Genomic DNA, 13,906 nt, shown 5'->3' with positions numbered 1-13,906 from the left:
AGTGTCTTTCCGCCGTCCACCTAACCTTCGTAACCTCTTAGTTCATCCCTATGAAATCCCCAAACCACCTTCCCTACCATCTGGCTCCTACCCCTGTAATCGCCCCCGGTGTAAAACCTGTCCCATGCACCCTCCCACAACCACCTAATCCGGTCCTGTAACCCGGAAGGTGTACACGATCAAAGGCAGAGCCACGTGTGAAAGCACCCACGTGATTTACCAACTGACCTGCCTACACTGTGAAGCGTTCTATGTGGGAATGACCAGCAACAAACTGTCCATTCGCATGAATGGACACAGGCAGACAGTGTTTGTTGGTAATGAGGATCACCCTGTGGCTAAACATGCCTTGGTGCACGGCCAGCACATCTTGGCACAGTGTTACACCGTCCGGGTTATCTGGATACTTCCCACTAACACCAACCTGTCAGAACTCCGGAGATAGGAACTTGCCCTTCAGCATATCCTCTCTTCTCGCTATCCGCCAGGCCTCAATCTCCGCTAATTTCTAATTTCAATCCGCCGCCGCTCATACCTCACCTGTCTTTCAACATCATCTTTGCCTCTGTACTTCCGTCCCGACCGACATCTCTGCCCAAACTCTTTGCCTTTACAAATGTCTGCTTGTGTCTGTGTATGTGTGGATGGATATGTGTGTGTGTGCGAGTGTATACCTGTCCTTTTTTCCCCCTAAGGTAAGTCTTTCTGCTCCCGGGATTGGAATGACTCCTTACCCTCTCCCTTAAAACCCATATCCTTTTGTCTTTCCTTCTCCTCCCCTCTTTCCTGACGAGGCAACCGTTGGTTGCGAAAGCTAGATTTTTGCATGTATGTTTGTGTTTGTTTGTGTGTCTATCGACCTGCCAGCGCTTTTGTTTGGTAAGTCTCATCATCTTTCTTTTTAAATATATTTTCCCACGTGGAATGTTTCCCTCATATATATATATATATATATATATATATATATATATATATATATATATATATATATATATATATATATATATATATATATATATATATATATATATATATATATATATTCCATTACTTACCAAACGGGAAAGCGCTGGTAGATAGGCACAATAAAACACACACATACACACAAAATTTCAAGCTGTCGCAACCAACGGTTGCTTCGTCAGGAAAGAGGGAAGGAGAGGGAAAGATGAAAGGATGTGGGTTTTAAGGGAGAGGGTAAGGAGTCATTCCAATCCTGGGAGCAGAAAGACTTACCTTAGGGGGGAAAAAAGGACAGGTATACACTCGCGCGCGCGCACACACACACACACACATACACAGACACAAGCAGACATATTTAAAGGCAAAGAATTTGGGCAGAGATATATATTCATTTTGTCAATCTACAAGTGCGTTTGGACATATTTAGCTCATTTTTCCTTCTTTTATTCGTGGTATTTCATCATTATTTGACTGCATTACTTTTTACACACTTATCTCCCTCAGCTAATTCTCACATTTGGCCCCAAAAATCTGCTGAAACTTTCTCTCACCTATTTTTTATGGCTTGCATTTCACATCTGTCTCCAGTTACTTTGATAATTGATTGTGGATGCAGTATCAAAAATAGAGGACAATACAGTACTTATGAATTGGATGCATCATGAAAAAATAAAAAAATAGGGCTGTATCAACACAAATCCAAAAGCGCGTAGTATTTTTGCATGCACCTGTCAGTTGCATCAATTTTCCTTACACTTACCATTTCTGTGTGTTACTGATAAGTAAAAAACCTCACATGTCGTCTTCAAAATGTCCATTTTCTGCTGGAACACATGATTTAGTTCACTGTCAATTGTCCTAATCATAATTTCATCCCCCATTGACGCGCAAGTCGCCAAAGTGGCGTCAAATCGAAAGACTTGCACCTGGCGAATGGGCTACCCGACAGGAGGCCCTAATCACATGTCGTTTACATTTTACTGTCTCAGTGAATTCTAGACACATTCAAATGAACCTAGCATAATTGGTATGGGCTTGTGGTTTCTCAACCTGTGTTAAAAAATACGTCATTACTCACATAAGTTCGTAGACAATCACTATGACATAACCCGCGCAGAAAGAAGTCCAAGGAGTTTGACAGATAACTTTCAAAGCCAAGGAATTGGTCCACATCTACCTGTCCACTGACCATAGTACAACTGGATGCTGTATTTAATAAACCACAAGGAAAATCAGCAGGTTCAGTTGCTAAAATATTTATATATTTGAACATTTGCCTGTACAGAGTTATTACCACACACTTTCTGATGTTCTTACACATAATCACCAGTGAACCACAACAGACAGTAGTTGTTATCGGTGTGAGAGAATATGACATATCCATCTGGGAAATTGCTGCTTGTGTGGGACAAAGTGTTTCGGCAGTGCAACAGGTGTTTGCTGAATGGTTCACAGAACACGACAAGATGGGTCGGGTCGCACCACCCAGACCCATCCCCCACCCCCCACCCCCCATCAAAATGGCATTGCAGGTTGCAGGACAGATCTGCATCCTCCTCGGCTCTGGGGCAACACTGTAATACATCGTACACTATCAGTGGTGACAGTCCCTCGCCGTTTATTGCAGCACGGGTTACGTGCGTGTTATCCCCTTCTCTTTCTACCTTTGACGAATGTACAGAAACATGCTAGACGGCAATGGCGTTTGGAACGACATCAATGGGGACAGGAATGGCATTAGATAGTGTTTTTGGATGAATGCAGGTTCTGTTTATTTGAAAACAATGGCTGTATTTTGGTTTGCCAAAGATGTGGAGTAGCATCACAGTGTTTGCATTTGCACAAGACATAAAGTGCCAATTCAAGGTCTTATGGTTTGGGGATGCTATTGCGTACAACCACAAATCACAGTTGGTGTATATCCAGAGTGCTGTGACCCGAGTGACCTTGTGAACAGCATCCTGTGACATGTAGCCATATCCTTTCTGCACAGCACCCCACACGCCATTTTTCAGTGAGACAATGCATGACCACATGTTGCTGCGCAAACGAATGCCTTCTTGGTGTCACAGAATGTCAGCCTTTTGCTCTGGCCCACCATATTACCAGACTTTCAATCAGTGAAGACGTGTCAGATATGGTGAAACAATGGGAGCAATGCTGTAACCGAATGCCAACCACCACAGATGAACTTTGGAACCAGGTGTATGCGACATGGATGTCTATACCACGTAATGCCATTCACGCTTTATAAGCGTTGGTATGGAACAAGTTATCAGTGCCCATGGCAGTTCCTGGGCCTACTAGTCAGCAGGACACGTGCCGAACCGAGGTGACTGAAATGGTAATCATTTCTGCAGAACTTACTAATGTACACGTCCTATGAATATGAACATCCTATCTCTAGGCATTCAGGGTGTTCTGTTTTTCCTGAAGATGAGTGTAAAAGTCTTGATCAGGTTTCAGTATCACTAAGGGTATCTCCTTCAGAAGGAAAGTTACCTATAATATTTTAAATATGTTATAAAATAAATGTCTAAAATACTGAATACTTTACAACATTGAAATGGAATATGTGGAATGAAACTGGTACTTACGTAAATTACATGATGTTAAAATTGTAAACTTCTGTGATGAGCTACGAAGCTAAAGTCAGACAGCAGAAAATATGGAATAAAGCCCTCCATGGAAACAGTAAAAATTGTTAAACAGGTACTGCTTGTAAAAATACCAGACATTAGCCTCAACATGTGGCAACTAGTTGTGACGCCAGGTAAATGTAGTGTAGAGTGCGCCACTTACTTGGTGCTGGTATTGTGACAGACATTCAACGGCATGAAATACATGACTGTTACAGTACAGCAAATAAACAATGTTTTCAGCCTTCAGTTGCAAGGTAATTTTATGTGGATATGATGAATAAAATGTGGATATGATGAATAAAATTACCTTGCAACTGAAGGCTGAAAACATTGTTTATTTGCTGTACATTTCACAGTTGCTGACACGCTGCAATATGTTAAAGATTTGTAAAACTGTTACAGTAGTACATAAGTATGCTATATGTTTAGATGTTTTAAACAGAGTAAAATGTTTGTAGTATAAAAAAAATTCATAAAAGATAATAAAAGGAATAAAATAATTTTTATAAAAATGACAACAACAGTATGTAGCATAAAATAAATTAAGTGTTTAATTACAAATACGAGGTGCATTCAAGTTCTAAGGCCTCCGATTTTTTTTCTCCGGACAGGAAAGAGATAGAAACATGCGCATTGTTTTAAAATGAGGCCGCGTTCATTGTCAATACGTCCCAGAGATGGCAGCACCGTACAGCAGATGGAATTTTACCGCCAGCGGCGAGAATGAGAACTGTTTTAAATACTTAAAACGGCGGCGTTTTCCTTACTTGAACAGCGTGCAATCATTCGTTTTCTGAATTTGCGTGGTGTGAAACCAATTGAAATTCATCAACAGTTGAAGGAGACATGTCGTGATGGAGTTATGGATGTGTCGAAAGTGCGTTCGTGGGTGTGACAGTTTAATGAAGGCAGAACATCGTGTGACAACAAACCGAAACAACCTCGGGCTCGCACAAGCCAGTCTGACGACACGATCGAGAAAGTGGAGAGAATTGTTTTGGGGGATCGCCGAATGACTGTTGAACAGATCGCCCCCAGAGTTGGCATTTCTGTGGGTTCTGTGCACACAATCCTGCATGACGACCTGAAAATGCGAAAAGTGTCATCCAGGTGGGTGCCACGAATGCTGATGGATGACCACATGGCTGCCCGTGTGGCATGTTGCCAAGCAATGTTGACGCGCAACGACAGCATGAATGAATGGGACTTTCTTTTCGTTGGTTGTGTCAATGGATGAGACGTGGATGCCGTTTTTCAATCCAGAAACAAAGCGCCAGTCAGCTCAATGGAAGCACACAGATTCACCGCCACCAAAAAAATTTTGGGTAACCGCCAGTGCTGAAAAAATGATGGTGTCCATGTTCTGGGACAGCGAGGGCGTAATCCTTACCCATTGCGTTCCAAACGGCGCTACAGTAACAGGTGCATCCTACAAAAATGGTTTGAAGAACAAATTCCTTCCTGCACTGCAACAAAAACATCCGGGAAGGGCTGTGTATGTGCTGTTTCACCAAGACAACGCACCCGCACATCAAGCTAACGTTACGCAACAGTTTCTTCGTGATAACAACTTTGAAGTGATTCCTCATGCTCTCTACTCACCTGACCTGGCTCCTAGTGACGTTCGGCTTTTTCCGACAATGAAAGATGCTCTCCGTGGCCGCACATTCACCAGCCGTGCTGCTATTGCCTCAGCGATTTTCCAGTGGTCAAAACAGACTCCTAAAGAAGCCTTCGCCACTGCCATGGAATCATGTTGTCAGCGTTGTGAAAAATGTGTACGTCTGCAGGGCGATTACGTCGAGAAGTAACGCCAGTTTCATCGATTTCGGGTGAGTAGTTAATTAGAAAAAAATTGGAGCCCTTAGAACTTGAATGCACCTCGTACATGCTAAGAATAAAGAACTTACTGTAGAAGGATTTTATCAAGATGTTACAATAAGCGAAAAAGGAGGAAATATACTTTACATAGAATCTACAAAACAGAATGTGGTATACAGTGCCATCTGGTATGCTGTCAGTAACAGAGTATAGAGTCCATATAGAAAAGGGAGAAATGATGTTTTGAAATGGAAGTACATGGAAACGTGAATCAAAACCTCATATAGTTGTGACCAATGGCTTGAAATGTTCAAGAAGTGTTTGTTTCTTAACTGTAGTTGCTTGTTTACAAGGCCACAGTTATTGTTCATATTCATAAGGACCTGAAGTTCTTTCAAGACACGAAGTGTCTTCTCTCTATGTAGAATCATAATTTTTTCTACTCCTTTTGGTTTGTGTCCCAATATTAATAAATATTCCATGAAAGTAGAATTATGAACATTAGTACCCTTCTTCCCTAGCAAATGTTACTTATCTCTTATGTCAAAAGCTCTACTAGTCTGTCCGATATTAAACACCGGGCACATATGCCAGGCGATGGATAATTTCTTTCCCCCATTCCTGTCAATTGTTCCCTTATGCTCTCCTTGAAACCCTGTACAACCTCTGGTTCTTTCAGTTTATCCAGGTCCCATCTCCTTAAATTCCCACCTTTTTGCAGTTTCTTCGGTTTTAATCTACAGTTCATAACCAATAGATTGTGGTCAGAGTCCACATCTGCCCCTGGAAATGTCTTACAATTTGAAACCCGGTTCCTAAATCTCTGTCTTACCATTATATAATCTATCTGAAACTTGTCAGTATATCCAGGGTTCTTCCATGTATACAAACTTCTTTCATGATTCTTGAACCAAGTGTTAGCTATGATGAAGTTATGCTCTGTGCAAAATTCTACCAGGCGGCTTCCTCTTTCATTTCTTAGCCCCAATCCGTATTCATCTACTACGTTTCCTTCTCTTCCTTTTCCTACTGTCGAATTCCAGTCACCCATGACTATTAATTTTTGTCTCCCTTCACTACCTGAATAATTTCTTTTATCTCATTATACATTTCATCAGTTTCTTCATAATCTGCAGAGCTAGTTGGCATATAAACTTGTACTACTGTAGTAGGTGTGGGCTTCGTGTCTATCTTGGCCACAATAATGCGTTCACTATGTTGTTTGTAGTAGCTTACCCGCACTCCTATTTTTTTTTTTTTTTTTTTTTTTTTATTCATTATTAAACCTACTCCTGCATTACCCCTATTTGATTTCGTATTTATAACCCTGTATTCACCCGACCAAAAGTCTTGTTCCTCCTGCCACTGAAGTTCACTAATTCCCACTATATCTAACTTTAACCTATCCATTTCCCTTTTTAAATTTTCTAACCTACCTGCCCGATTAAGGGATCTGACATTCCACGCTTCGATCTGTAGAACGCCAGTTTTCTTTCTCCTGGTAATGACATGCTCTTGAGTAGTCCCCGCCCGGAGATCCGAATGGGGGACTATTTTACCTCCGGAATATTTTACCCAAGACGAGGCCATCATCATTTAATCATACAGTAAAGCTGCATATAGGTAATGTGTCAGTTAATATCCTGTTAATTGTGATTCTTTCATTACTGATTAGTGGAACAATTTTGTAATTATAAATGAAAAACACAGAATTGTTTTAGTTCTATAGTATACTGTTGAACTATGACAATTTTGTGCTTTTTTTGTATAATTTTGTCAGTTAATGTCTGTTGACTCATGTCAACGTATTCTCATACTGCGTACTAAGACATCACATCTGTAGTTGTTGGTAGGAAATTTTACCTGAAGATGGATAATTAGGAGCCAAGTTTATGATAGTTGCTAAAGTCCTATTTCTTTGTCGTGTAACGTATTACTGACGAAGCTGTGCACCCAATTAATATCTAACATTTCCTTTTGAATGATTCTCTCAAAAGTTTTTCAGCTCTAGAGGTTTACATTGCCCTTTGGCTATTTGAATTTAATATAAATTTGTATTTTAACTAAATTCAAAGAATAAACATTATTATGATGTCAAAATTTGACAGTTGTTTGAAGAGAACAACTCTGAACTTGATTGAATATGCATTTACATAAACATTAAGCAACCCACATTCATCTTTAATTTCATATGTCTTTTTAGTACATGATTTTTGAGACTAAATTATGTGAGAACTGTGTACACTAAATTAGTGGTTGTTCACCTTGTAGATGAAATGCATAATATTCATTATATATGTGCATTGTATACAGAAAATGTTAACATGTTTTGTGAATCACTGCTACTAACATTACAGAAATCAGATGGATGCAACAAAATGGTGTGCTGGCGATGCAATACCTATTTCTGCTGGATTTGTAGTGCTCGTCTGAATCCACAGTGCCCTTACCTGCATTTTAGTAGCAGATCATCTAAGTGCTTTAATCTGCTTTTCCATGGAGTAGAGCTTGATGCTGAAATGGATGAAGAAGAGGAAGATGAAGATGAAGAGGAAGAATTTGGTGCCTTCATAGGTCTTGATGCATAGCTGGAATCTGGTTCAGATGTCAGATGATTCTCGATTAAGTTAAGACAAATGTTCTTTCAGGGTTACAGGTCATAGACTATTAAACATTGTACAGTTAGCATATTCTAAGATCGTGTTCAGGTACAAGAGTGCTAACAGAATTATTACTGTAATATTATGCTTAAAGTATCATCTGCCCTGTTGCAGAAACAAATTATGTTGTGTATTTAAACACTTTGACTGTATCAGATAACACACAAGAATATATTTTTGATTTAATAATTTTATAGAAATGTTGGAAAATAATTGTTAGATAGTGAGCTGTACTTGGGTAGTAACAAGCTCTGTGCAACTAGGTATAGATCAAAGTTGAAGGTTCTGACTGTTTTCTTATGTCTCGCCAAGTTTCTAATACACTTATTGTTATTTTTGCTGTTATTATTTGTATACTATATTGTCATTACGGGTATTGAAACCAAGACTTTTGGTGTTTCAAAATAAAAGTTCCTTTTAATTTTTTTTTTTCAGCCTCCCCTAGAAAATTCAAATGGGTAGCTATCTCTTATACTTGGACAGGCATATGCAGCATATTTTGTTATGGAACTTGTATGTAAAAAATGTAAATATATAATTTGTTGGTCTATGTACAATAATGTTCACCATATATTTTTACTGTTTTCAAACACAGTGAAAAATTACTTAAGTATCTGTTTTTAATTTAAACAACATTTCATAAGATAAAGTGAGGTTTCCTGTTTTGTGGTCATCCAACAAGAATAATTTTGTCTCTTTAAAACTGTGTATATTTGTGATTTTTTTTTTTCCTTCTTTCTTTCTTCTTTTTATTTTCAGCCCTCCAAAGAGCAACACTTGTCAGCTCTGGCTTGTGTGAAATACAACAGTTATCATGACATTGTCTGTGAAAGTAAATTATATATTTGGAATCTGTAGTATAAGTTGCACTTTTCATTGCTGTGGTCCAAAAGACCTAGAGTTTAAATTGTAAATTAATACTGCTTTTACGGATATGATATTTAAGTTATCTAGAGACTTACTGTTAAATATACTCAAGATCTGACAGCCATACTTCAAACAGTGTATGGATCACATCTTGACTGATGTCCACATAGGCATGCCTCCCTCTGCATGTGATGCATCATCTATTCTCTCTGGTAGTCAGAAAATGAGAGTACCAGCTGGGACACCACACTGCTCCTCAATTAGTCTGTATATTAGGATGAAATCTTATAATGTTGGACTTGATGTACCACAGGGATGAGAGCATCAGCAATGGGCAGGGTGCCTATAGAATTTGTGGCCTCACTGAAACCATGCGTAGTTTAAGCATGCTCATCCAACGCTGTGAGATGTGGATGCTTGATGCCAAAGTGTAGATCTGGTTGTGCTGCTGCTGCTGCTGTAGTAATATGTTAAAGGTGATTTTCTTCCTGTGAAACCCCAGTATCCATTCTGCACGTCGAACGGTGCTGTCATGTTGTCGTCCTGGAGGGAGGATGGTCAGCGTGTGATTGGCTGACCTCTTCTCACAGCTTTCTCTACTCTGTTGTTCCTGACTGGCGTGCTGACACTGACTTTATTCCGTAACAATACTAACATGTTGTTTATGACATGAACTTGACTAGAATGAGTTTAATAATGTACAAAGTGGCACTTTTAATACAACAGTGGAGATTCTAAACAGTAAATGAATTTTATCCATAGTGGATTCTAGACAGTGTTGTGTGTGTGTGTGCGTGTGTGTGTGTGTGTGTGTGTGTGTGTGTGTGTGTGTGTGAGAGAGAGAGAGAGAGGGGGGGGGGGGGGGGGGCTAGTGCTTCCTTTCAAGCTTCCCTATCTAAATTGGACATCAATACATCATGGCTGCCTGTGCCTGATAACTCTTCTGATTTTTAAGTACATTGGTAGACTTTCAATCTTACGGAGACTGTTCATCATTTAATATCAGCCCAACTACAGAGCTCTGTGAATGGCAGTAATATAGGATCTACTGACAGTGATTACTTTCTGAGTAGATGAAGTATTCATCAATCTATCGAGGACAAAAAAAAGTCCTTTGTAAATAGGGATCTAGCATCTTAAAATGCTTCCAGAAAATCTGTATAAAGCAGTCCCAGTCATTCATGATAAATAAAGCAAATTTAGAGAGGCGGTAAGTGGGGACTGAAACAAGGAAGGAAATCCAGTAAACATTGTCTATAAAATGCGTACATAAAGTGTTACGAGCACTAATTCATTGTCACATTTGTCAAAGACAGTCTCTTGTGTGGCAAGCTCTTTCCTGCTGCGAACAGCCTTACATATTGTGTGAAACCGGTTGACTCATGTGCCGTATCAAGTTCCTGTCAAATGACGTTCTTGTGCTGCGAGGGGAGGTACCATTCCCACAAAGGCTGAAGACATGGTCTGTGCATGATGAACCAGCCAGTTTTCTCCAAAATGTTTAAGGATACTCCACACGGGCATCTAAGGAGCAATGGGCTGATTGGGGAGGTCCTGTACATTGCCTACCTTATATTCCCCTGTTCTTAATCCCAAGGATTTTTGTTTATGGGGATACTTGAAACTTTTACAAGAACATGTCATCAGTTCTTGCCAGCACATCCAAAACCACCATGGAAGTTTTCAAACAGTGGCTCATAACTGCAGCAAGCAGATTGCATAAGAAACTCTGCTGTTTCACAGTAACGGAATACTCAGTCGTCATTTGTTTATTGCATTCTATAGGTTGTTCATAATAGCAAAGAACTTGTAGTAGAAGACATGTTTCACAGTAGCAAAGATAAAAATGTGCTCATAGCTCTTAAGGTATGCATTTTAGAGCTAATGTTTGCTAGACATTTTAACTTATTTCTGTATAAGGAATGTGTCCGTGATTGATGGAGTTTTTCTGGGATACTCTGTATATGCCCTTGGCCGCCTCTAAGATTTTTACCCTTCACACTTCCTTCCCTCATCAAATTGTAATTCTTTGATGCCTCAAGATGTGTCCTATGAACAGAGTTGTACCATAAATTTATTTTCTCCCCAATTCATTTCAGCTTCTGTTCTCTTCTTGTCTGAATTGCCTATCATCAAAGTTTAAAGTTGGTGGTAGTGCCAGTCCTTCTCAGCATATTCACCCTATGGGATGAATTGACAGATACCTTGGTTGTAGAAGTCTGCATTTCGGCTGTTCAAGACGTTCCCCATCATTGTGGAAATGTTTTCTGTGCAGTAGCTTTTTCATCTGAGGAAAGGAGAGAATATGGAGACACATCAGGGAGAGACATTTAATAGGCCAAAGAAGCAGCATGTGTGTCTGTGTCCCATGCTGGATGGACAGTATTGTTGTCGTGGAGCAAAAACACCCCTCTAGGACAGCTTCTCACAGTGAGTCATCTTGCCTTTTTCGATAGTGGTGAATCCACGTGTTTCAACTTTTTGCTTTGTGTGTTTGCCTCGGGTAAGGTCATCTGGGTTGGCCTGACACAGCTGCAACATTTCTGCTGCTGGCTTGGGTTGGCGGAGTTTTTGAATGTTAAAGAGCAGCTACAGAACTTAGTGGGTGGCAAAAAATTTTTTCAAGTTCAAAAGTTGTCCAAGGTACTGAAAAAGGACCCTTTGTTGCCATACTCTTCCAACTCAGAACGGATTTCTTGCAGCATTGTTCCCCTTCAAATGGAGAAAATGAACTATCACATGATACTCCAGTGTATTAGTTTCTCTTATGCGTGTTTTTAGTTTTTAATCCAGTGCTTCCCTCTATGTACTTGAAATCAGCAATGCGTTAGCACGTCTGAGCGCATGACTTGTGTCACGTTTGTCGAGACGTGAATTGTCAGTTCAGTTCAGGTCAGTAAAGACGTGAAGTTGCAGTTTACAGGGCCTGTATTTAAAATGTCGGGTAAAAGGAAAGTACTTATCTCTGACGAGGGAAAGCAGCAGGTACTAAGGTTTTATTCATTAGAAATATAGGTAGAAGTTTCGGATCGTTGTGAAAAAGGTGAGTGAGTGTGTAGTTGGTATTCAGTCATGGTTCATACGATCCGGGAATTTTTCGTTGTTTTAGTTTTCAGTTAAATTTTTGTAATTTTGGTTGGTAACAACCGATACTCTCACTACTGCAGAATAATACTGAAGCAATAAAACATGAACGAGAGAAAAAAACGAAAATAAAACTTAAGTTGCAAAGGAAATGCGCCACATACAACAACAAAACACAGTGCTTATATAAGCGTCTGCCAACAGCAAGGTTTGTCAAATGCTTTAAGGAGACTGTGCAATGCTTCATAACAAATTGCCTCCGATGAGCCTGACGTGACAACTGTTTAAATAAGATTCGTTTGAGCAGTTGCGGGCGGGATCTTGTGCATGCACAGTTGAGTAGTACATTCTCCCACTTCTGGTTACAGAGGTGTGGTTGGGCGCCACTATCTATTATTGCCCCAGTTAGGAAATACAGTAAATCTGGGACTGATGCATAGAGCAGTCTGAGTTGTGGTGGGGAGGTGTGTCGTCTCGACGTGACCTGTGTATACGTTCGGTGATTTTACTGTTTCTTCTTCGTTTATGGCTTTCATGTTAAATGAAAACAAAACGGATTTTTGTGACCGGGAGCTATCAAATGAATGAAAAAAACATTTGCATAATTACGGAAGGCTAAAATATGTTATTAGTTTCAGATTTTGTTTCCACCTTTCTGACAGTCAAGCATTAATCGCCTTGCAGAACAATGAAGTTATTTTTGAAGGTTTGCTAAAGAGATTTGGCTTTTATTAATCTTTTCTCCTAAGGCAGTCAATTTATTTGAAACAAAGTGTTTAGTTCCACACTATTGCCCAGTTTCAACTGTTCGCTGTATTGCAAGTACACTTATCGCATTATGCCATAGTAAAGAACTGAACATGAGGTAATACAGTACTGGTGCTCCAAGAAAATTCACATCCGAATCTGGACAAACGAATGTGCACTTAAGCCGAATTATGCATTTTACAATGGTGCACGAAATTCCAATGCTCTTGAAGTATCCTCTGATGTCCTGTTTCTTTCAAGACATAATGCAAGATCTTTTAATGTTTTACACGTAGGAACATTGGGCTTCATGCGTCGTCATAGCTGCGCATGCTTGGTGACGCCTGTTATCTGGCGCTCTCTGCCAACTGCCGAAACGAACCTATTTCTAACAGGTTGCGGGAAAATATTGTGAATGGTGGTATGAAAAGCGTTACATTCAGAGCAAATTTCCTTTTACGCAAGATGAACTATGTTTCATAAATCACAAAGCGTTTGACTCTCATTTAAAAATCAACTCCTTGAGGAGGACCGTTTAGAAGAATTTCGAGCCCAGAAAATCGGACATTTAGGTCGTTATTAAAAATTTTATTGGCACATTTGTGTGATGTGCCTTAAAGTGTAACATGCGCAAAGAAGATCAACATTATGTGTGCAAGCTTAGCTTCTCTTGCATCTTATTAATCTTAGAGACCAATATTATATGTGAATGCTATGTATATTAATCTAAACCATTAACTTTTTTATCTGTGTGTTCATGCTACTTAAGAGTGATGTTTCTATTGGCTGACTACATCATGTGTCGTCGAGCTGGACAGATCACGTGATATGAGCTATGACTGGCTTACAAAAGCGCAGCGCAATCTCGATTTCAATGCTTTGGAAAGTAAGATGTTTGGTGGAATCCGAATTTATACCTTCGTAATACGAAACACGTGTAGCGTACATGTTGCTGCACATCAAAGGGTTTCCAAAATGTTTCCTTATTCTCCTCCTCCTTTTAACCGGGAATTTTTTTTCCTTGTCCATGTATACACCCTGGGCAGGGTTAGTGAAGTTAACCAGAGAATGAGTCTAACACTGGGAGGAATAGGTACAGAATTAGTAAGGACAAGATTGGTT

The 13,906-nt window shown here is 39.7% G+C and overlaps 1 protein-coding gene across 2 annotated transcripts in view; it reads left to right on the top strand.

Annotated features, from left to right (window-relative positions):
• The window catches only part of LOC126092499 (E3 ubiquitin-protein ligase RNF14-like), a 105,075-nt gene extending 96,146 nt beyond the window's left edge, over positions 1-8,929 (top strand). Inside the window, exon 7 of one of the 2 annotated variants that reach the window (XM_049908123.1) lies at positions 7,784-8,929. In XM_049908123.1, coding sequence (XP_049764080.1) covers positions 7,784-8,014 — 231 coding nt within the window. In that variant the 3' untranslated portion in view covers positions 8,015-8,929. The remainder of the gene's footprint in view (positions 1-7,783) is intronic. The other variant, XM_049908122.1, reaches the window with a different exon arrangement.
• Positions 8,930-13,906: the final 4,977 nt, after the last annotated feature.

This window comes from Schistocerca cancellata, chromosome 7 (assembly GCF_023864275.1).
Source record: "Schistocerca cancellata isolate TAMUIC-IGC-003103 chromosome 7, iqSchCanc2.1, whole genome shotgun sequence".
NCBI classification, from domain to species: domain Eukaryota; kingdom Metazoa; phylum Arthropoda; class Insecta; order Orthoptera; family Acrididae; genus Schistocerca; species Schistocerca cancellata.
This window is presented reverse-complemented; position numbering and strand designations above follow the sequence as displayed.